Source organism: Carcharhinus amblyrhynchos, chromosome 24, assembly GCF_965287045.1.
Source record: "Carcharhinus amblyrhynchos chromosome 24, sCarAmb.v2.hapA, whole genome shotgun sequence".
NCBI classification, from domain to species: Eukaryota; Metazoa; Chordata; class Chondrichthyes; order Carcharhiniformes; family Carcharhinidae; genus Carcharhinus; species Carcharhinus amblyrhynchos.
The window spans coordinates 1,331,318-1,355,392 of record NC_137347.1 but is presented as its reverse complement, the minus strand read 5'-3'; the positions used below and the strand labels follow the sequence as shown (position 1 = coordinate 1,355,392).

The window sequence follows — 24,075 nt, the reverse complement described above, 5'->3', positions numbered from 1 at the left end:
TGAATTCTCCTGGGTGACTCCAGCAGTATCTGTCCCACTGACCCGTACAGCGTGATCCAGTGCCGGATGCTGCACTTGGCATCTCATTATAAGAGTTCCCCGCTAACTCTCTGGCAGCCTGTCAGCTGATTTGTCCGCCCACTCTCAGTTGACAGTCCCAGTGCCATATTTAAACGCCAGTCAGCAAATTCATATCACCCTGTCCAGCCCTCCTGCCTTTGCGAGAGTGTGCAGGATGCCAGCAACCCAGAAAACAAAGGCTAGAAGCCTTGACCAACTCTGTCCCTTGTTTCAACCAGCCCCCACACAAGACCACCACCTACGTGGTGCCCATATACCATCTGGACCTCTACCCACCACATCAGGAGTCTTTGCCCACCCCTCACAAGTAAACGATGCAGTATCTGTTTGACCCCCTAGTTTTCAGATTCCATCATCTCAGTCATCTTTCTGCCTTCCATCTTTTAACACAGAACATAGAACACTACAGCACAAACAGGCCCTTCGGCCCACAAGTTGCGCCGATCATATCCATATCTACCAATCCATAGAACTATCTGTAACTCCCAATCCCATTAGATCCCATATACTCATCCAGAAGTCTTTTAAAAGACCCCAGCGAGTTCGCCTCCACCACCACCGACGGCAGCCGATTCCACTCACTCACCCCCCTCTGAGTGAAAAGCTTACCCCTAATTTATAAATTAATTTATAAATTTAATTTATAATTAAATAAATCGTTGGCCTCTGGTATAGTACCGGAAGATTGGAGGTTAGTGAATGTTGTCCCATTGTTTAAGAAGGGGGACAGCGCAACATCGTGGGCCGAAGGGCCTGTTCTGCGCTGTAATGTTCTATGTTCTATGTTCTAACATCTCCTCTGTACCTGCTCCCCCGCACCTTAAACCTGTGTCCCTCTCGTAGCGACCATTTCAGCCCTGGGAAATAGCCTCCGAGAATCCACCCTATCTATTCCTCTCAACATTTTATAAACCTCTATCAGGTCGCCTCTCATCCTTCGTCTCTCCAGGGAGAAGAGACCGAGCTCCCTCAACCTATCCTCATAAGGCATGCCTCCCAATCCAGGCAACATCCTTGTAAATCTCCTCTGCACCCTCTCAATAGCTTCCACATCCTTCCTGTAGTGAGGCGACCAGAACTGCGCACAGTACTCCAAGTGGGGTAACTTCTTCATCCATCTTCTTGCCCTTCTGTCTGTCATTGTAAACCTTATACCTCCTCCCTCCTTGCATGGCCCTCCTTCCACACTGTCCCCTTTGCCTTCATTAGGCGCACCCTCCCTCCCTCACCCCCCAGCCTCACCTCGCACTCCACCCCTGGATAAACTTTGGTGCCTGCATAACAGCTGCAGCATGATGCTGTCCAGTTAACCACTGCCGTGGGACAGCAGAAGAAAGGAGCTCCTTGTATTCCCTGAACCAGGCACTGTACTGATCCAACTCGGGAACACAGGAGGGTCCATGGGACCAGCAGCATGGTGCTGGCCATGAAGACCAGCTCAGCACGGAGCTGGAGACAGGAACCGGTCTCCCCACAGTAACCTTGTGCACGTTACTTACCAATGTGGTGACTTTTAGTGACTTTTAAGGGGTGTCTGGACAAGTACATGAATGGGATGGGAATAGAGGGTTTTAGTTCAGTCGGGCAGCTTGTTCAACATGGGCATGGACGGCTGAAGAACCTGTTCCTGTGCTGTAATTATCTTTGGTGTTTGAAATTTGCTGTTGGCGTGACACAAGATTGAATTGTTTAAGGGATACTTAGACAGGCACATGAGTGGGATGGAGATGGAGGGATATAGGAGACTGTTTTAAATAAGGTTCAGGAGCCTTGGGATGTCCCTGGGAATCAACTGATTCCTATGGATCTTCCAACATATTTTCTGGCTCACTTGTTTTACTTTTAAGCTTCTGGGGATTCCTTTGAATGTTTGTATAAGGATGTGCATGGTATTGATGTTTTTCTCTTTTAATCCACAGGAGATTCGGTTCGCCTTGTTATCCAACAAGGGGCGTACACGCGATGGGTCGTGTGAGGGCTGCTCTTGGATGTTTCGAGAGTAGCCTAGTGCTTCACGTCGTTAGTGTACGCTTAAACTGGACCAGATACTGGGCAACACGACAGCTCAGTGACTATCACTGTTTGCTGTGCAAATACATGGATTTGGGGCAGTGTCTGCGGGAGTTTGCGCATTCTCCCCGTGCTTGCGTGGGTTTTCTCCGGGTGCTCCGGTTTCCTCCCACACCCCAAAGATGTGCTCTTAGGCTGATTGGTGTAACAAATTGTCCCTAAGTTAGTCTCCCCTCAATCTGGTTTCCAATATGGAGTGCCACAAGCGTAGACAAGGGTCATGGGTAGAGGAGGGCACTCATATTGTTAAGATGGCGGCGTGGACTCGTTGGGCCGAAGGGCCTATTTCCTGTGCTGTGTTGTTCTTTGTTCTTTGAACGGCCTGATGGGGTGTCAGTAGGCAGTTACTTTAATGAGCATTCATGAGATGTCAATGAATGTAAATGATATTTGTACCACCTGCCAACAGGAAGTCTAACCCACCATTAAGGCTGATTGATTGGGTAACAAATTGTCCCTATATTGGACCTCCCTGATCCTTGCACATTCGGCGTAGACTAAAATCATGAATAGGTCACTGAGACAATGGGACGGCGGCGCGGGCCTGTTTCCCATGCTGTGTTGTTCTTTGTTCTTTGTTATTAACCCACCATTGGGAGAATTGCAACACGATTTTACGCCTGCACGTTACTGGCATTTTAGCTCCCGCCATATTCCCCATGCCCGTCTGTCACCAATCCCATCACGGGCTGGTTAGGGGAATTCTGCGCTGACTTGCAGTGAGAATGTGTGCGAGAAGTGTCTGGGAGGCATAGATTTAAGGTGCGAGGGATAAGGTTTAAAGGTGACGGACGAGGCAAGTTTTTTACACAGAGGGTGGTGGGTGCCTGGAACTGGCTGCCGGGGGAGGGAGTGGAAGCGGATATGGAGCAGATAGGGGCGTCTGGACAAATCCATGAATAGGTTGGGAATAGAGGGATGTGGTCCTTGGAAGGGTGGGGGGTTGTAGTTCACACAGCATGGCTGGTGCAGGCTGGGAGGACCAAAGGGCCTGTTCTTGTGCTGAAATTTTCTTTGCTGTTTGTTCTTAAGCTCTGACTTTGCACTGCCCTCCTCAGGATGGGTGATAGCAGTCTGACTGATAGGCAGCAGCAAGGACATTGGCGGAGTGGCATTGACAGGAGGCTGGCTTCCTGAGAGAGAGAGAGGGCTTTATTCTCCCAGGGTCTTGCCTTAGTAACCCAATAATGTATTGGACACTCTGCAAGCACCGTTCCACACTGTGATCCGTAGCCTTGATGGCATCAGTTTGAGCGGGCATATCAGCAAGCTGTTATTGTATGATTTCAGTGGCAGTACTAAGGCATTGGGTGGCCACTGACTGTGCTGCAATGGAAGCTGCAGCATTGAACATTGCCTCTTGTAAGGTTGGGTACACAAGTATGAAAATGGAGTTGGTCACTATTCCTGTGCTGGCAGGGATGGTCCATGCAAAGGCCTGTGCCAAGTTAATGCTGGACTCTTGCATTGACTGAAGGTTTTGTGACAGGCTTCCCAAAGCACCGAGTATTTAGTTATACATAACCATCGTCCTTATTCCATCAGCTGCCCATTGCCATCATCTGAGTCCCTTGTCACAAAACTTGAGTGTGGCCTGGCACTTAAATCGTTGAAATGAGTAAGGAATGCAAAGTTGGTGAGCTGATTGCATTGCAATCAAAGGGTCAAAGTGCTTGGCACCATTGAATTTATGGCAGGACATATGGTGCTTTAGCTTTATGTCCCATCTGACAGACAGCACCTCTAACAACATGAACCCTCAATACTGTTCTCAGGTGTCCAAGACAAAGTAGGCACCAACTTTGAGTCAAAGAGGTTTACAGCATGGAAACAGGCCCTTCGGCCTAACTTGTCCATGCCACCCTTTTTTAAAACCCATAAACTAATCCCAGTTGCCCACATTTGGCCCATATCCCTCTATACCCATTGTACCCATGTAACTGTCTAAATGTTTTTTAAAAGACAAAATTGTACCCACCTCTACTATTACCTCTGGCAGCTCGTTCCAGACACTCACCACCCTCTGTGTGAAAAAATTGCCCCTCTGGACACTTTTGTATCTCTCCCCTCTCACCTTAAACCTATCCCCTCTAGTTTTAGACTCCCCTACCTTTGGGAAAAGATATTGACTATCTAGCTGATCTGTGTCCCTCATTATTTTATAGACCTCTATCTATAAGGTCACCTCTCAGCCCTCTGCAGAGAAAAAAGTCTCAGTCTATCCAGCCTTTCCTTATAACTCAAACCATCAAGTCCGGGTAGCATCCTAGTAAATTTCTTCTGCACTCTTTCTAGTTTAATAATATCCTTTCTATAATAGGGTGACCAGAACTGCACACAGTATTCCAAGTGTGGCCTTAGCAATGTCTTGTACAACTTCAACAAGACATTCCAACTCCTGTATTCAATGTTCTGACCGATGAAATCAAGCATGCTGACTGCCTTCTTCACCACTCTGTCCACCAGTGACTCCACTTTCAAGGAGCTATGAACATGTACCCCTAGATCTCTTTGTTCTGTAACTCTCCCCAGTGCCCTACCATTAACTGAGTAAGTCCTGCCCTGGTTCAATCTACCAAACTGCATCACCTCACATTTGTCTGAATTAAACTCCATCTGCCATTTGTCAGCCCCCTGGCCCAATTGATCAAGATCCCGTTGCAATTGGAGATAACTTTCTTCACTGTCCACAATGCTACCAATCTTAGTATCATCTGCAAACTTACTAACCATGCCCCCTATATTCTCACCTGAATCATTAAAATACAAATAATAGTGGACCCAGCATTGATCTTTGAGAAACACCACTGGTCACAGGCCTCCAGTTTGAAAAACAACCCTCTTCAACCACCCTCTGGCTTCTGTCAAGAAGCCAATTTTGTATCCACTTAGATGCCTCACCCTGGATCCCGTGAGATTTAACCTTATGCAACAACCTACCATGCGGTACCTTGTCAAAGGCCTTGCTAAAGTCCATGTAGACAACATCAACTGTACTGCCCTCATCTACCTACTTGGTTACCACTTCAAAAAACTCAATCAAATTTGTGAGACATGATTTCCCACTCACAAAGCCATGCTGACTGTCCCTAATCAGTCCTTGCGTCTCTAAATGCCTGTAGATCCTGTCTCTCAAAATATCTTCCAACAATTTACCCACACAGATGTGAGGCTCACTGGCCTGTAGTTCCCAGGCTTTTCCTTGCAGCTCTTTTTAAACAAAGGCACAACATTTGCCATCCTCCAATCTTCAGGCATCTCACCGGTGACTATCGGTGATTCAAATATCTTGGCTAGGGGACTCGCAATTTCCTCCCTAGCCTCCTACAATGTCCTGGGATAAACTTCATCAGGTCCTTGGTGGGAAAATGTTGAGTTACATAGTACCACACAACTTCATTACCAGACACATATTGTGAAGCTTTTTTTTAAAATCTGCATGTCATATTTTATGATTGTCTCTGATAATTTCCACTCTTTCAGTGAATGTTGTGTAATAATCACTAACATTTGTCTGATCACACAATATCGGTTGTACAGTAATCCTGATAAATGTATTTTGATGCTGAATATTTTGCACAGTTATCATTTGCAATAGTACCTTTGCACGGTGTCAGTTACAGAATAGTTTCTGGTAATTATACTCTAGTGATGAGTATTGTGTACTGAGAATGGGGAAGATGGTTATGAAGTGATAATGCAACTGGACTAGTAATCGAGAGACCTTCTGAAAGCACGGACAGTGTTTGGTGTTGTCACTGAGCTTTGGTGAGGTTTCACTGTTACCGTGCCTCATTGTCTCACCGTACCTTGATGAGGGCTTTTCTCATCCTGTGGCAGAGTGAGAAGTCTCAGAACATCGGGTTAAAACCCAGCGGGTTTATCTGGTAGCAAAAGACTATTTTCGGAGCACTGCTCCTTCGTCAGATAAGTAAAGTGGGACCTCAAAGTTGGACTTTAACCTGGTGTTGTGAGACTTCTAACTGCGTTTACCCCAGTCCAACGCCGGCATCTCCACATCAGGGTTAAGATAGTCAGTATAATTTTGCCTGAAGCAATCTATTAAGAAGTATTTGAAGGGGCCTCATGCAGGGTTAGTACATGGTCTTCAGGACACAGATAATTCTGCACATAGCTCTCCTGGAGCCACTTGGTCATCTGACACAGTTCATATAATCAGGGATTGAGCAGTCTTAGTAATGATGACCATGAAACTATCAGAGAATCATGCAATGCAGAAGAGGCCCAACACATGAGAAACTCCCAGGTAATCCCATTCACCAGTACTTGACCCATAGATTTGAATGTTGTGATGTGCCAAGTGCTCATCCAGATACTTCTTAAAGGATGTGAGGCAACCCGATTCCACCATTCTCCAGACAAGTCTCCAGACGATCACCATCCTCTGAATAAAAGTATATTTTTCCTCACATCCCCCCTAAACCTCCTGTCCCTCACCTTGAACCTGTGTCCCCCTCGTAACTGACCCTTCAACTAAGGGAACAGCTGCTCCTTATCCACTCTGTCCATGTCGCTCGGCACGGTGGCACAGTGGTTAGCACTGCTGCTTCACAGCTCCAGGGTCCTGGGCTCGATTCCCGGCTCGGGTCACTGTCTGTGTGGAGTTTGCACATTCTCCTCGTGTCTGCGTGGGTTTCCTCCGGGTGCTCCGGTTTCCTCCCACAGTCCAAAGATGTGCGGGTTAGGTTGATTGGTCATGCTAAGAAATTGCCCCTTAGTGTCCAGGGATGTGTAGGTTAGAGGGATTAGTGGGTATAATATGTAGGGATATGGGGGTAGGGTCTGGCTGGGATTGTGTTCGGTGCAGACTCGATGGGCCGAAGGGCCTCTTTCTGCACTGTAGGGTTTCTATGGTTCTCTCATAACCCCATACACCTCGATCAGGCTGCTCTGATGACTGCACCCCTTCCAGTGTAATCACATCCTTCCTATAATATTCCAGTGCTGTATTATATAATAGACAGTCGCTGAGGAATTGTCAATTAATACTTAAGCTTGTTTGCTGAATCAGTTTTCTCTCTGTGGTATAGATCACTGAATCTGTAAATTGTTAGAAGCTGTGGGGTGTTGGCATCAAACACTGACACAGTTAAATTCTGGCCTGCAGCTTCTGTTTGTCCGCTGTATCCTCCACTACCGCTGCTTAATTTAGTTAAACTCTATCTGTCTCCAACAGATTCCTGCTGGTCTTCAGCTGTCTCGTCCTGTCTGTGTTTTCCACCATACCCAGCCACCAGGATATGGCAAACGCTGGACTCTTTATCCTGGTAAGAAGTAAAGTTAAAGTTTATTTATTTGTCATAAGTATGATTACATTGACATTGCAATTAAGTTACTGTGAAAATCCCTTAGTTAGAACATAGAGCATAGAGCATAGAACATTACAGCACAGAACAGGCCCTTCGGCCCACAATGTTGCGCCGACCAGTTACAAAAACAATGACCCACTAGCCTATACCAATCCCTTTTCGTCCATAAACCTATCCACAGATCTCTTAAACGCCCCCAAACTAGGCGCATTTACAACTGCAGCAGGCAGGGCATTCCAATCCCTCACCACCCTCTGGGTAAAGAACCTGCCCCTGACATCCGTCCTGTAGCTACCCCCCCTTAATTTAAAGCCATGCCCCCTCGTGCTAGCTTTCTCCATCCGAGGAAAAAGGCTATCACTATCCACCCGATCTAAACCTCTAATCATCTTATATGTTTCAATAAGATCCCCTCTTAGCCACCTTCTTTCCAACGAAAACAACCCTAAATCCCTCAGTCTCTCCTCATAGGACCTCCCCACCATACCAGGCAACATCCTAGTAAACCTCCTCTGCACCCTCTCCAAAGCCTCCACATCCTTCTTGTAATGTGGGGACCAGAACTGCACACAGTACTCCAAGTGCGGCCGCACCAGAGTTGTGTACAGTTGCAACATTACGCTGTGACTCCTAAATTCAATCCCCCTACCAATAAACGCCAAGACACCGTACACCTTCTTAACAACCTTATCTACTTGATTCCCAACTTTCAGGGATCTATGTACACATACACCTAGATCCCTCTGTTCATCCACACTATTCAAAGTCCTCCCGTTAGCCCTATACTCGACACATCTGTTGCTCCTACCAAAGTGAATTACCTCACACTTCTCCGCATTAAATTCCATCCGCCACCTCTCGGCCCAGCTCTGCAACCTATCTAAGTCTCCCTGCAGACTATGACACCCTTCCTCACAATCTATCACACCTCCGACTTTGGTGTCATCAGTTGCCGCACTCGGTCTCCTGTCGGGGTACACTGAAGGAGGATATAGCACGGCCACTGCACCTAACCAGCACGGCTTTTTAAGGAACAGCAGGGGAAGGTTTAACAGAGCGTATACATATTAGCCATGTTACATTCAATATTATTTATTAACTTGATATAATTGATTGAGAGAGAAATGGCTAGAACATTAATTATGAAAAGTGTCACAACACAAGTAATAATCCAACCAGGGTGTAAAAAATACAGATCACTTTCCCCATTGATCTGTTATGGAACACCATCCAGGGCAAGACATTGAATCAGATCTCAGAAAATCCCCGGAATTATGAGAAAAGAACTATGATTAACAGCATTGCTGGCAAGAATGAAAAAATGCAAGAAATAGGATTTGGAGCAGGCTATTTGATCCAACAAGGCTTCACAAACTGACAACAAACTAACAGCTGATCTTCTACCGCAACTCCATTCCCTGCAATTTCCCTACATGTCTTAATTCCCTATGGGTACCCCAAAAGCTACTAATCTCTGTCCTGAATATATTCAATGACTGAGCACATGCTGAGGTAGAGAATTCTACAAAGCTGCAACCCTTGGAGTTTAGAAATTTCTCCTCGCCTCAATTCCAAATGGCAGACCCCTTACTCGGAGTCAGTGCACCTATATTCATCATGGAGTTCGGTTACAAGTGGTGTGCCTCAGGGATCTGTGTTGGGGCCACTGCTGTTTGTGATTTTTATTAATGATCTGGATGAGGGTATAGTTGGGTGGATCAGTAAATTTGCTGATGACACCAAAGTCGGAGGTGTGGTAGATAGTGAGGAAGGGTGTCATAGTTTGCAGGAAGACTTAGACAGGTTGCAGAGCTGGGCCGAGAGGTGGCGGATGGAGTTTAATGCAGAGAAATGTGAGGTAATTCACTTTGGTAGGAATAACAGATGTGTTGAGTATAGGGCTAACGGGAAGACTTTGAATAGTGTGGATGAGCAGAGGGATCTAGGTGTATGTGTACATAGATCCCTGAAAGTTGGGAATCAAGTAGATAAGGTTGTTAAGAAGGCATACAGTGTCTTGGCGTTTATTGGTAGGGGGATTGAATTTATGAGTCGTAGCGTTATGTTGCAACTGTACACAACTCTGGTGCGGCCGCACTTGGAGTACTGTGTGCAGTTCTGGTCCCCACATTATAGGAAGGATGTGGAGGCTTTGGAGAGGGTGCAGAGGAGGTTTACCAGGATGTTGCCTGGTATGGAGGGGAGATCCTATGAGGAGAGGCTGAGGGATTTGGGGTTGTTTTCGCTGGAAAGAAGGCGGCTAAGAGGGGATCTTATTGAAACATATAAGATGATTAGAGGTTTAGATAGGGTGGATAGTGATAGCCTTTTTCCTCTGATGGAAAAATCTAGCACGAGGGGGCATGGCTTTAAACTAAGGGGGGGTAGTTATAGGACAGATGTCAGGGGTAGGTTCTTTACCCAGAGGGTGGTGAGGGATTGGAATGCCCTGCCTGCTGCAGTTGTAAATGCACCTAGCTTGGGGGCGTTTAAGAGGTCTGTGGATAGGTTTATGGACGAAAAGGGATTGGTTTAGGTTAGTGGGTCATTGTTGTTGTTTTTTTTTAACTGGTCGGCGCAACATCGTGGGCCGAAGGGCCTGTTCTGCGCTGTAATGTTCTATGTTCTATGTTCTATGTTCTAACTCTTAAAACTACTATGTGTGTCAAATCAGATCACCTCTTATTTTCCTCAGCTCCAAGAAATGTAGGCCTAGCCTCCTCAAACTTATAGGGTGCTGGGTGAGTGGAATCGGCTGCCATTGGTGGTGGTGGAGGCAAATTTGATAGGGTCTTTTAAGAGACTTCTGGATGAGTACATGGGGCTTAATAGGATTGAGGGTTATAGGTAAGCCTGGTAGGTAGGGATATGATCCGCACAACTTGTGGGTCGAAGGGCCTGTTTGTGCTGTAGTTTTTCTATGTTCTATGTTCTAAACTCTCCTCATAGGACAATCCAAGAACCAGTCTTGTGAACACTCATTGCACTCCGACTCAGGCAAGTATTTCCTGAAAGAGAAATAAAGAGACCAAAGCTGCGCACAGCACCCTATAGCTCTGTAGAATTGTAGGAAGATCTCTTTCCGCTTATAGTCCATGGTATATGGCAGATATCCGGTGGATAAAACAATTGAGAACCAGGATGAATATAGAAGCTCCAAGGAAATTGAAAAAAACAAGAGAAGCCAAGAGAGAGTATTAGAATAGACTGTCAGCCAACATAGAAGAACATCCAAAATTCTTCAATGTGCATACAAATTGTATAAAGGCAGTGAAAGGGGGAGTGTTTCCAATTAGGTATCAAAAAAGCAATTTACACATGGGGGCAGGGAGTAAACTGAGGAATTAAATTAACACTTTACATGAAGGAAGAAGATTTTGTCCAGGTCATAGTGGAAGTGGAGGTAGCTCGGACACTTGAATGGTTTAAAATTGGTAAGGAGGATTTATTAGATAGGCTAGCTGTACTTCAAGTTGAGAAGGCACCAGGGTTGGATAAAATGCATCCAAGGAAGTGAGAGAAGTGAGAATGAAACTTGTGGAGGCACTGGCTATAATTCTTCAGTCTTCAAGTCAGTGATGGTGCCAGAGGACTGGAGAATTGGGACTGTTGTATCCTTGATCAAAGAAGGGTGCAAAGATAAGCCCAGCAACTGCAGGACGCTCAGTTTAACCTTGGTGCTGGGCAAACGTTTTGAAGGGATAATTTGGGACAAAATTAATGGTCACTTGAGCAACAGCAAGTTACTTCAGGAAAGCCAGTATGGATTTGTTTAGGGCAAATCATGTTTAAACTAATTTGCTTGAACTTTTGATAAGGTTATAGAGAGGGTGATGAGAGTAATGAGATCATGAACAACACGCAAAAAACATGTATTGCGAGGGCTGATTGCACTTATCCAAAAATATCTAGTTGGTGTTGTTGCCATGGTTTAAGTGTCCATGCAGTCACCAATCACAGATCCCAGAATCCTACAGTGCAGAAAGAGGCCCTTCGGCCCATCGAGTCTGCACCGAACACAATCCCACCCAGGCCCTACCCCCATATCCCTACATATTATACCCACTAATCCCTCTAACCTACACATCCCTGGACACTAAGGGCCAATCTCTTAGCATGGCCAATCAACCTAACCCACACATCTTTGGACTGTGGGAGGAAACCGGAGTACCCGGAGGAAACCCACGCAGACATGAGGAGAATGTGCAAACTCCACACAGACAGTGACCCGAGCCGGGAATTGAACCCAGAGCCCTGGAGCTGTGAAGCAGCAGTGCTACCGTGCCATCAGTTTAAGTTTATTTATTGGTATCACAATTAGGCTTTCATTAATACTGCAATGAAATTACTGTGAAAAATCCCCTAGTTGCCACACTCCAGAGCCTGTTCGGGCACAGTGAAGGAGAAATAAGCACAGTCAATCCAGCTAACCAGCACATCTTTTAGCCAGTGGGAGGAAACTGGAGCACCCGGAGGAAACACAAGATACAAAGAGAATGTGCAAACTCCACTCGGGCAGTGACCCAGGTCAGGAACCAAACCCGGGTCCCTGGCACTGTGAGGCAGCAGTGCTAACCACTTGCCACTGTGCTGTCCATTGTAGAGGTACAGGACATGTTTTATCAGATTTTTCATTGAATGTACAAAGCTACGTAGTTTGCAAGGAACTGTTCTATTCAGTGATCTATTGCTGGACACTAGATTGCTTCAAGGGACTATTGTTCCATCTTAATAATATCTGGATTTCTATCATGGGCACAATGCAATACACATTGCTGTAGTGCTTTTGGGATAATTGCTCAGGTTCTGCGTGCTTTACAGATATTATTAAGCAATGTAAGTTTATTCTGTCCTCTAGTCCGGGATCAGTTCTTTCTTTGTTTCACAAAGCCACTTGCGGTTTAATTACTTTCTGCAGTATGCAGTCTGTCATCGATTCTGCCTTCCACTCCACTCGCATAACTAAATTAACGCTCGCATGTGATATCACTGTGATTGTGCAGTTTTCAACATCACAAGTCACCTCGCTTTCATTGATATAGTTTGCGGTAGTGGTTCCGTTCCAACTGTCAGCTGTGTGAAACTGCAAGATGCTCTATCTCAAAGTTGTGCTTGAAGTTGATGATCTGGTCATCTGTAGATGCAAAACGATCAAATACCGGATTCTGCTGTCGCTAACACTGTAATAATTGCTTGGTGATTAGTGTGGAGAGTGAAATTTTGTACCAATGTGCTAAGTGTAGATGTAGGCTAGTGCTTCCCACCCTCCAGCTGAGTCTTTACATTCCATTCCCAACAGTGGTATAACATGTAAGCGATTGTTCAATCCTTATTACAGCGCACTGTGAGAGTACAGCTCCTATTGCGTTTTCTGCACATCTATTGGGACGTATGTTTCCACATGTGGTTGAAATGCTCAGGGACTGAGGGACATGCTCTCTTCATGTATCAAACTCTGTTTGCTGTCCGATTGTCGATTTGCATTATGCATCTTTGTGGAGGTTGTGCATTCACTGTGTTCTTTGGAATGAATTTGCGTTAATAATGCCAACCTTTTCACGTTAGATGGATTGGAAGTGTATGAATGGTTTTGGTGTTGTCAGTTGCAGGCTTTACCCCCAGATGCTTTTACTCTGTCCCCTGGAAAGTCAATCTCAGATGTACATTTGTCTTTGTTGGGTGTCACATTGTGCTTTGCGATTCGAATGAGCAGTGCTGATAAATGCTAATCATGTTCTGCTTTGTTCCTTCCATGGTTCTATTGAAGAAATGATGTTCTGTTTAAATTAGAGTCACAATTGGGCTTACATTAACACTGCAATGAAGTTACTGTGAAAATCCCCTAGTTGCCACACTCCTGCACCTGTTCGGGTACACCAAGGGAGAATTTAGCGCGGCCAATTCATCTAGCCAGCATGTTTTTTGGACTATGGGAGGAAATCTGAGCACTTGGAGGAAACCTACGCAGACACAGGCAGAGCATGCAGACTCCATACAGACAGTGACCCAAGCGGGGAATTGACATGGGGTCCCTGGTGCTGTAAGGCAGCAATGCCACTGTGCCACCCTACTGTGCCGCTGTGCCCCCCATTCACTCTGAATCACACTGGGTGAATTACACCTTGTAATGATGCACTATCCCAGACTTCAGAATACAAAAAAATGTATTAATAAGAAAACATCACCCTGCACCCAGCTCCTACATGTCTCCTTCCCAAGAGGACTGCATTCCCTGGGGTGATTACCCAGTCTGAATCCCAGTTTTCCCCCAATCCGGGTGAGCCTTACTCTGCTGTGTTGTTTTTAAAAGGACAATCACCACAAATTATAGAATTGTAAACCCCCTACAGAAGAAGGCTCTTTACCCATTGAGTCTGTACCAGCTCTCAGACAAATTGTCTTACCTAGGGCCTCTCTCCCACCCTATCCCCGTAACCCTGCACGTTTACCATGGCTAATCCATCTAACCTACACATCTTGGGACACTAAGGGGTCATTTAGCACGGCCAATCCATCTAACCTGCGTGCTTTTAGAGTGTGGGAGGAAACTGGAGCACCTGGAGGAAACCCATGCAGACAAAGCACCAAAAACCATGGTGGCAGATGGCTAACCCTGCTGCCTCACTGCACCAGGGACCTGGGTTCAATTCAAGCCTTGGGCCACAGTTTGCATGGATTCTGCATGTTCTCCCTGTGTCTGCTTGGGTTTCCTCTGGGTGCTCCAGTTTCCTCCCACAGTCCACAGACATGCTGATTAGGCGCATTGGCAATGCTAAGTTCTCCCTCAGGCACCAGAGTGTGGTGATTAGGGGATTTTCATATTAACTTCATTGCTGTGTTAATGTAAGCCGACTTGTGACACGAATAATTAAACTTAAAACTTTTTAATTAAAAAAAACTTCGGAGAGAGTCAGATCAGAATGATAGGCTGATTGTCATCCTCCTGTGCTGTAACCATTCTACAGTTCTCCAGTGCTCAATATTACAGCAATGGTAGCGTGTCCCCTTACGGCAAGCTCTTCATAGAATCATAGAACCCTACAGTGCAAAAAGAGGCCCTTCGTCCCATCGAGTTTGCGCCGAACACAAACCTGCCCAGGCCCTACCCCCATATCCCTACACATTATACCCACTAATCCCTCTTGGAGGCACTAATCCCTCTTGGAGGGACATATGACTTGTTTGGCCAATCGGCACATGAATCCTGGAGCTGAGTATATGTTTTTCCATGCCTCTGAGCAACAGATGTGTTGAGTATAGGGCTAACGGGAGGACTTTGAATAGTGTGGATGAACAGAGGGATCTAGGTGTATGTGTACATAGATCCCTGAAAGTTGGGAATCAAGTAGATAAGGTTGTTAAGAAGGCGTACGGTGTCTTGGCGTTTATTGGTAGGGGGATTGAATTTAGGAGTCGCAGCGTCATGTTGCAACTGTACACTACTCTAGTGCGGCCGCACTTGGAGTATTGTGTGCAGTTCTGGTCCCCACATTACAAGAAGGATGTGGAGGCTTTGGAGAGGGTGCAGAGGAGGTTTACTAGGATGTTGCCTGGTATGGTGGGGAGGTCCTATGAGGAGAGACTGAGGGATTTAGGGTTGTTTTCGTTGGAAAGAAGGCGGCTAAGAGGGGATCTTATTGAAACATATAAGATGATTAGAGGTTTAGATAGGGTGGATAGTGATAGCCTTTTTCCTCGGATGGAGAAAGCTAGCACGAGGGGGCATGGCTTTAAATTAAGGGGGGGTAGTTATAGGACGGATGTCAGGGGTAGGTTCTTTACCCAGAGGGTGGTGAGGGATTGGAATGCCCTGCCTGCTGCAGTTGTAAATGCGTCTAGTTTGGGGGCGTTTAAGAGATCTGTGGATAGGTTTATGGACGAAAAGGGATTGGTATAGGCTAGTGGGTCATTGTTTTTGTAACTGGTCGGCGCAACATCGTGGGCCGAAGGGCCTGTTCTGCGCTGTAATGTTCTATGTTCTATGTTCTATGTTCTGAAGTCATGAAAGCAGCGTACGGTAGCCTTTAGTCACTCTCTGGAGATGGTTATTTCCCTTAATAAACCCTTCATTCATTAATCTACTTGCGATCGCTCGTCTTTCTAAGATACCACACCCCCATAATCCAGAAATGGCCCCAGCATTCAACACATCCAAAGACAGTGTGTGATGTACACAAACTTTATAGTATCAGATGGCACTGAAATATTCCCTTTTACCCCATTTGTATTAATCATGTACAGAGCAGCTCCTGGGGCACACAAGAACAGAACAAAACCAGAGCGGGGCAAAATGTTTTACTTTGCCTTGTGCACACGATGTGTTAATTGCCTTGGAGTCAATCCTTTCCTTTCTCATTATCATTCGTAAGAATCCTTTCAACACTGCAGAATACCTGACTAATCCAGCATTCATAATCAGTAAGCAGAATGCTAAGTTTATGTAAGGAATATTAGCTGTAATCTGTATTGTGCTGACAGTAGTAAAACCTGCTCAGGGAGCTCTGGTACAGAGTACATAAATACTCCAAATGTATTACTCCAGCTTCCTGCCATGTAAAGGGAATTTCTCCCACACAGACTGTTGGCACCAGATTCCTGCCTGTTTCCCTCTTAATTAGGAATTTCAAAATCTGCATATCCGGTAAAAAACAGAACCTAATTAAGTAATAAATCAGAAATGCCAATTAGATCTTTAAAAAGCACATGAAATCTGCAAGTTTTCATTCACATTGTTTTTCGTAATTACCACCTTGGACAAACTCTGGATTTGAGGCTTTTAGTTATTAACTCTACATCTCGGGCACCATGCTGCGAATAATTCATAATTCATAAATACTGAATCTAATATTCTAAAGCACAGCGGTCAGTACTGCTGCCTCACCAGACTCATTCCGGGGATGAAAGGGTTGACATATGAGGAGATATTAAAATGCTTGGGTTTGTACCTGTTGGAGTTTAGAGGGATGAGAGTGGATCTGATCAAGGTATATAAGAAAAGGATTGATAGAATGGGGCAGTCTCGAAACAAGAGGGCACAGGTACAGGCTGAGAGGCGGTAGATTTAAAACTGAGATGAGAACGAACTACTTCCCACAGAGGGTGGTGAATTTGTGGAACCTGCTGCCCCATGGCGTGGTGGAGCCTGAACCACTGAACGGTTTCAAGAAGGAGATAAATATATTTCTGATAGGAAACGAGATAAGGGGATAAGGGGAACAGGTGAGGAGGTGGATTCGAGACCAGGAAGAGAACATAAGAACATAAGAAATAGGAGCAGGAGTAGGCCATCTGGCCCTTCGAGCCTGCCCCGCCATTCAATAAGATCATGGCTGATCTGTCGTGTCTCAGTTCCACATTCCCGCCCTCTCCCCATAACCCTTAATCCCCTCTCTTATCAAAAACCCATCAACCCGTGTCTTAAAAATATTTAGCGAGGCAGCCTCCACCACTTCAACGGGCAGAGAATTCCAGAGATTCACCACCCTTTGAGTGAAGAAGTTCTTCCTCAACTCCGTTCTAAACCGCCCCCCCTTTATCTTGAGGCTGTGCCCCCTAGTCCTACTGTCCTTTCTGAGAGGGAAGAGTCTCTCCACCTCTATCCTATCCATCCCATTCATCATCTTATACGTCTCAATGAGATCTCCCCTCATTCTTCTAAACTCTAACGAGTACAAGCCTAGTTTATTCAGCCTCTCCTCATAGCTCAACCCCCTCAACTCTGGCATCAGCCTAGTAAACCTCCTCTGCACTCCCTCCAAGACCAAAATATCCTTGCGTAAGGACGGCGCCCAAAACTGCACACAGTACTCCAGCTGCGGCCTCACCAATGCCCTATACAGCCGCAGCAAGACCTCCCTACTTTTATATTCAATCCCCCTCGCTATGAAGGCCAACATCCCATTCGCCTTCCTGACCACCTGCTGCACCTGCAGGCTGGGTTTTTGCGACTCATGCACAAGGACCCCGAGGTCCCTCTGCACCGTTGCCTGCTGCAGTTTTTCGCCACGTAAGTAATAATCCTTCCTACCATTATTCCTACCAAAGTGGACCACCTCGCACTTGCCAACATTAAATTCCATTTGCCATTTCCTGGCCCATTCGCCCAGCCTATCTAGATCCTTCTGCAGACTCTCCACACCCTCCGCGCAATTTGCCGTTCCACCAATCTTGGTGTCATCAGCAAATTTCGACACCATACACTCGGTTCCCTCCTCCAGATCATCTATATAAATGGTAAAAAGCTGAGGCCCCAGCACCGACCCCTGAGGCACTCCACTAGTCACCAATCACCGCCAATCCGAATAGCACCCATTGACCCCCACTCTCTGCCTCCTATTTGACAACCAGTCCTCTATCCACGTTAACACCCTACCCCCAACTCCATGTCCCCTGACCTTCTGCAATAACCTCTTGTGAGGTACCTTGTCAAACGCCTTCTGAAAATCAAGAAAGACCACATCCACCGGCTCTCCTCTATCCACCGCCCTAGACACATCCTCATAGAACTCCAGTAAATTTGTCAGACACGACTTCCCTTTAACGAAACCGTGCTGCGTCTGCTCTATCAAGCAATTCCCCTCAAGATGCCTCGTTATTTCCTCCTTGATGATGGATTCTAACATTTTACCTACAACAGACGTTAAACTAACCGGCCTATAATTCCCTGCCTTTTGCCTGCCACCCTTCTTAAACAACGGCGTAACATTAGCCGTTTTCCAATCTTCCGGCACTCCCCCGGAATCCAGCGACATCTGGAAAATAACCACCAAGGCATCCACTATCACCTCCGCCATTTCTTTCAGAACCCTCGGATGCATTCCATCCGGTCCTGGGGACTTGTCCACAATCAGCCCCTCCAGTCTGTCGAGCACCGCCTCTCTAGTAACAGTAATGTCATTAAGACCCTCCAGTCCTACCACCTTTCCATCTCTAACATCCGGCAAATTATTCACGTCCTCCTCCGTGAAGACAGAAACAAAAAAGTTATTCAAGACCTCAGCCATTTCCCCATCCCCTACCACTAAGTCCCCCTTCTCATCCTCTAAGGGTCCAACATCAGCAGTAATCTGATTGAATGGGGGGAGTAGGCTCAAATAGCTGAGTTTGCCGACTCCTGCTCCCAGGACACGGGTTCAATTCCGGCCTCGGGTCACATTTGCCCATTCTCCGCAGGTAGTGTGGGTTTCCCCTGGGTGCTGCAGTTTCCTCCCACAGTCCAAAGATGTGCAGGTTAGGTGGATTGGTCATGCTAAATTGCTTCTTAGTGTCCCAAGATGTGTAGGCTAGAGGGATTAGCAGTGTGAGGTAAGAGGGACAGTGTCTGGGTAAGTTGATGTGCCAAATGACCTGCTTCTACACTGCAAGGATTCTATGATTCTAATCTGTATCCTTCACGTGGGCTGCAGATATTCAGTGAGTTAACTGAGTCCAGTTGTGCTGATCTAGTTGATCTCAATATGCAGAAGGACTAAATTTATTGGCCTCAACAGTGTCTGAGTTGCGAAGGAGAATATCAGCCAGGCTCTCACCCCCAATTTTTGCTCGTTGTGCGATTGTGTGGATCCCAGGTTAATTCTAGAAACTCACATCAGTGGCAGGAAACTTCACCCATCGTGTAAGTTCATACTTGAAGAATTACCTATATTGGGTTAATGTTGGAAGGTTCGGGCTTGCGTTCACCCATCAGCAGCATGGTGGACTCAGGCCTCACACCACCGTGTACATACCTGATTATGGAGTATTGGGAGTGACTCCTACTGATGGGATTCGATTTGAGAAAACAGGGATAAAATTAGTAATGAAACAAAACCTTACTTCATTCCTCTTTCATGTACTCTGTGTTTCTTGCTTTTTGTTTATTGTCTCCTCCCTCCAGTAATTTTCTTTCCCACTTCATTCCATTCAACTATTGGATTGGGGAGAGTTACTCTTAATTCAGTTAATGGAAAATGAGTCAAGGAGATCAATTTGGACGCAGGGCTCTCTGACCATTCATAGGCACTAACATGTCATTCCAGTTAAAATGTTAAGATCTATATTTATTACAACTCTTTCTCTTTCTGAGACCTTGGCTGTCATTAGATCACTGGAATTTTTATTCAATATTTATTTCACTAGCTGTGGAATATTTTGTGGTTTCAAAGAGCATTGCTTAGGATGGTGTAATCATGTTTTAATCCATTGGATCATACCCAAACAGTAACCGAACTCTATCTTAATATATCATCTAATGGCTCATGACAGTTTGTGATTCACTGCTAGAGATCGTCGAGGTCCCAAGTGTGATTTCCTGTTTGTGATGAGTTAGCTGATCTTAACCGAGTTAAAGTAGGTGTCCCAGGTCTGTGTTCAGTTTTGCTCAGTTTACGATGGAATTCCTAATCATGATCTAGTGGCACATGTTGGAATGTGAGTGACCTCAGGTTAAAATAGTTCTGATGTCCAGCACACCAAGATAATCCGCCAACAAAATGTTTGCGATAATTGGACGAAATCTCCTTCAGAAGAAGAATGGAATTGGTAAAAGAAATTCCGAGGCATTTTGGACTGAACACAAATTTCAGAAAAGCTGAAAGGATATAAAGGATTCACTGTAAATTTCTTACTGCTTCCAGTGTGTAAATACATCTGTTTATATAAGAATGTTGGGATGCAGTGGAATGCAAAAAATTGTATTTCTGCAGCATTTCATTCTGTTTCCTGGTGGATTCTCAAATATTTATCTGAAGAGAGCGAGCCTGCCCTCTAATTCACTAGCATACAAATCCAGCTCTGTGCACCTTGGGTACTCGTGGGAATAAAGTATGGTTTCTTAGTCACTCTGAACTTTCGAATTCTGTGTGGGTGGGATTGGCTGTTTATCTTGATTTTCTCCCCCCCAACCTTGGCCTCATATTCCCTTGATGACAAGGATTCTTTCTCATGCCAAACACACTCATCCCCTTTCCAAATGTTCATGTGCCTCTCAACCTGAGTCTCACTATCATTTGGAAACTGAAGGGAAACACTGAGTTCACTGACATAATTCTATTGATACGACAGTATGTGGATAGAGCGCTGGAAATGTAACCTTGCTAGCATGGACTACAGGAGGACTGAATTTGGGTATGACGACAAATGTATACTAAAGGACTGGATGGTTCTTTAACCCTTCCTTTACTGGAACTGTCTGAGATTTACCACCGAGTTTCTGGTCAAAGAATGAATGAGGCAGAAATTGGATTGTTGACACTTTAAATCATCCTATTTGGAATTTCTTTGCCAACTCTTGGATAGCCGCAGCTGAATGAATATTTGTCGAATTGTTAAGGAAGAAGTCAGGTAAGTCACACATTAAAACTATTGGGTCTGGACTCCCTCAGAGTGGCATCAGTGTCAATCCAAACCCAGCTTCTTATATGAAAGCCTGGTCTCACCTGACCTTCCAACTCAGGCTGGATAAGATCTGAGGAACACAATACATCCTGAGGCCGAGCGTTGAGTATAGGTGTATCGATCGGAAGGACAGCACAGTTTCTTCTTTACAACACTAGTTTCTATAAAGCAAATATATTTAAAGGTCCAATGAAGTTTAATGGTCCTCAGTAGGCAAGGAGAAGGTAAGTATATAAGGTCAATGAGTTGTCTTTGGGGTGTGTGGGTCTTGTGACGCGGTTAGGGATGTGTCAGCTCTGACGTGGGGTCAATTTGGGCCAGGGAGGGTTTTGTGGGAAGAGTCCCCATGGGGTGGGATGTCCCACGGGGAGGTGGAAGGGGGTGTCTCCTTAGGGTGGCTGGGGGAAGAACCCTGGTTGTTTGTGCATGGGGTGTGAGTCCTATGGGGCTTGGTGTGGGTCTATGCAATAGTTACCATGCAATAACTGCCATGCAAACATTACCCAGGAACTTCCTAGCACACCTTTAGGCTAATGTAACCCCCAACCCCGACCCCCTCCACAGTATGACACCCTGGAGCTCAGAAGGTAAGGTCAAGGGGTTGACTACAAAAGTGCAAATTGAATAACAAGTGCGCTGGCAACTGACAGATAAAACTAATATAGTCTGGATCATCTAACACTTCACCCGCATCCATCCCCAATGCCACCCATTCCCCATCAGTTCACCCCTGCTATCTCTATGCCTTCCCCATGTACCCTCCATAATCACAACCAAGTATAGTCCACAGGAGCAATGCAATAACAATGAGAATGATCTTAAAATAATAGAAGAAGAATTAAATCACAAACAATCAAATAAAAATTTGAATTCAAACCTACTATCATTGATACCAGAGAAAAAAACTCTCCCAATGCAAAATAAAGTTTAATACAGTAAGTGTCGATTAGGTTTGCAAATAAGCAATAACACAAAGAGATATTCAGTCATTATAGCTTTAAAAGTATCAATTACCCTTGCATTAACCTGTTGAACTGAAGCCATTATGGTTTATGAAACACACTAAGCATTAATAATAGTACAGTTGTCATGACTAAATTTTCCAGCAACATTAGTTGAAACTGCCGAGATCTGCATGATAGTAATCAATGTAAAGGCCAATTTACTATTGCAGAACAGATTTCTAAGATTAAAAACATTACAATACAGCATTTAATAGTGATGTTTAAATGTGCGAAAACATTCACCTTTCAGGATGTTCCCAAACCCTCAGCAGTTCTCCTTCAGTGGTCACAAACTCTCCAAGGATTTACAGTTTCCAAAATCCATACAAACACACGAAAATTGTATGTCAGAGGAAACTCAATTTTTCTTTAGTTCTCACAAAGGGACTCCAACCTTCCTGACCTGTGAAAAGACCACGTGAAAATGGTGTGGAAAACACAGTAAGAAGTCTCACAACACCAGGTTCAAGTCCAACCAGTTTATTTGATAGTAAACCCACAAGCTTTCGGAAACCGTGTCCCTTCATCAGGTGTGTGGAAGGTTCTGATCAGAGAAGGGCATATAAAGACACACACAGTTTACAGAATACTGATTAGAATGCAAGTCTTTACACCTAACTTGCTATACAAGTCTTAAAGGTGCAGACAATGTGAGTGGAGATAACATTAGGCACAGGTTAAAGAGATGTGTATTGTCTCCAGGCAGGACAGTGAGGTTTTGCAAGCCCAGTCAAGTCATGGGGATTACAGATAGTGCGACATGAACCCAAGATCTCAGTTGAGACCGTCCTCATGTGTGCGGAACTTGGCTATCAGTCTCTGCTCAGCGACTCTGCGCTGTCGTGTATCGTGGAGGCCGCCTTGGAGAACACTTACCCGAAGATCAGGAAAGGCAGAGGAAATTTGTTTCTCCTGCAAAATAAACTATGTTCAACATCTCACAACTCAATTTGTACATCCATTGAAAAGTAGGCTTACATTAACACTGCAGTGAAATCCCCTAGCTGCCACACACTGGAGCCTGTTTGGGTACATTGAGGGAGAATTTAACATGGCCAATGCAGCCTAACCAGCATGTCTTTCAGACTGCGGGAGGAAACCAGAGCACTCAGAGGAGACTCATGTAGACAGGGAGAGAACATGCAATCTCAACACAGACAGTAACCCAAGCTGGTAATCGAACCGGGTCCCTGGCGCTGTGAGGCAGCAGTGCTAGCCACTACGCTACTGTGCTGTTCTAAGTTGGAAATCTGACCTTGTGTGCCTCTGATTTATAATCCAATATCTTTGTCTACCATGGGTCTCACAAATGTGAGGAGATGTAACATCTCACTTGCAAATGTTTTTGCATCATTTGCAAGGAGCAAGTTTATATAAGTCTCCACGGAATAATTAATTTCAAATATTTATGGTTAATTAGCTTAAAAGCCTGGATGGTCTGTAACTTCTCTTTTAAGCGTACTTCCCAGCACTCAGTTCAGTTAGTAACACTATCTTCTGGGCAGCTTTCGGGCTAAAACCCCATTTTGAGAACATATTTCAGGCAGTTTGTAGATCTTGGAATCACTTTTGTAACAGTTTATAGGCATTTCTTCTGCAAATCACAGGTCAGGATGTGTTGGGGTGAAATACACAATTTGCAAGTTGACCTCACTAGCATCGAATGGACAGGCTGTAATCTGACCAGATTAGCAATCTAAGCACCCTGCAAAGTCCTGTTAAATTTTCTTGGTAATTCACAATAGCTAATTTAACTGATTATACGTTCTTTAATTTTACATGGTACATTAGAGCTTGCACAAGCAGTGATTTGACAATATATAACTGCAGTTATATATACAGGTGATTTGACCCTGTATAACTGCAGTGGTAACTTGATGGGAATCAGTGATTTAGGCCTTTATCAATAAAATGTTTTACTGGTGCCAAAGATTTGAAAGGAACAAAATGGTCATAAATAAACTTCAGCAGAAATCTAACAGAATGCAAAAACAGGCAGACTGCTGTGCGAGAATTAATAGATAAACACCTTTGTAGAATCTCAGGCCCAAATGTAGATGGAATCAAGACAATATCTAACTTTCAAGGTCACCATTTTTTGTTTGCTTTTGTCATGAGAATGCTTAAGAGTTGATAGATGTCCGAGCGCGGGAACTCAGAGACCCTGAGACTCTGGGCAGGCTTGGGTGGGGAGATGGCTGCCTTTTACCAGCTCT

The 24,075-nt window shown here is 45.1% G+C and overlaps 1 protein-coding gene across 1 annotated transcript in view; it reads left to right on the top strand.

The window, feature by feature from the left end:
* The window catches only part of kcnq4 (potassium voltage-gated channel subfamily Q member 4), a 545,719-nt gene that overhangs the window by 382,899 nt on the left and 138,745 nt on the right, over positions 1 to 24,075 (top strand). The window contains exon 2 of the mRNA XM_080211232.1: positions 7,349 to 7,439. Within this exon, the coding sequence (XP_080067358.1) occupies positions 7,349 to 7,439 (91 nt within the window). The remainder of the gene's footprint in view (positions 1 to 7,348; positions 7,440 to 24,075) is intronic.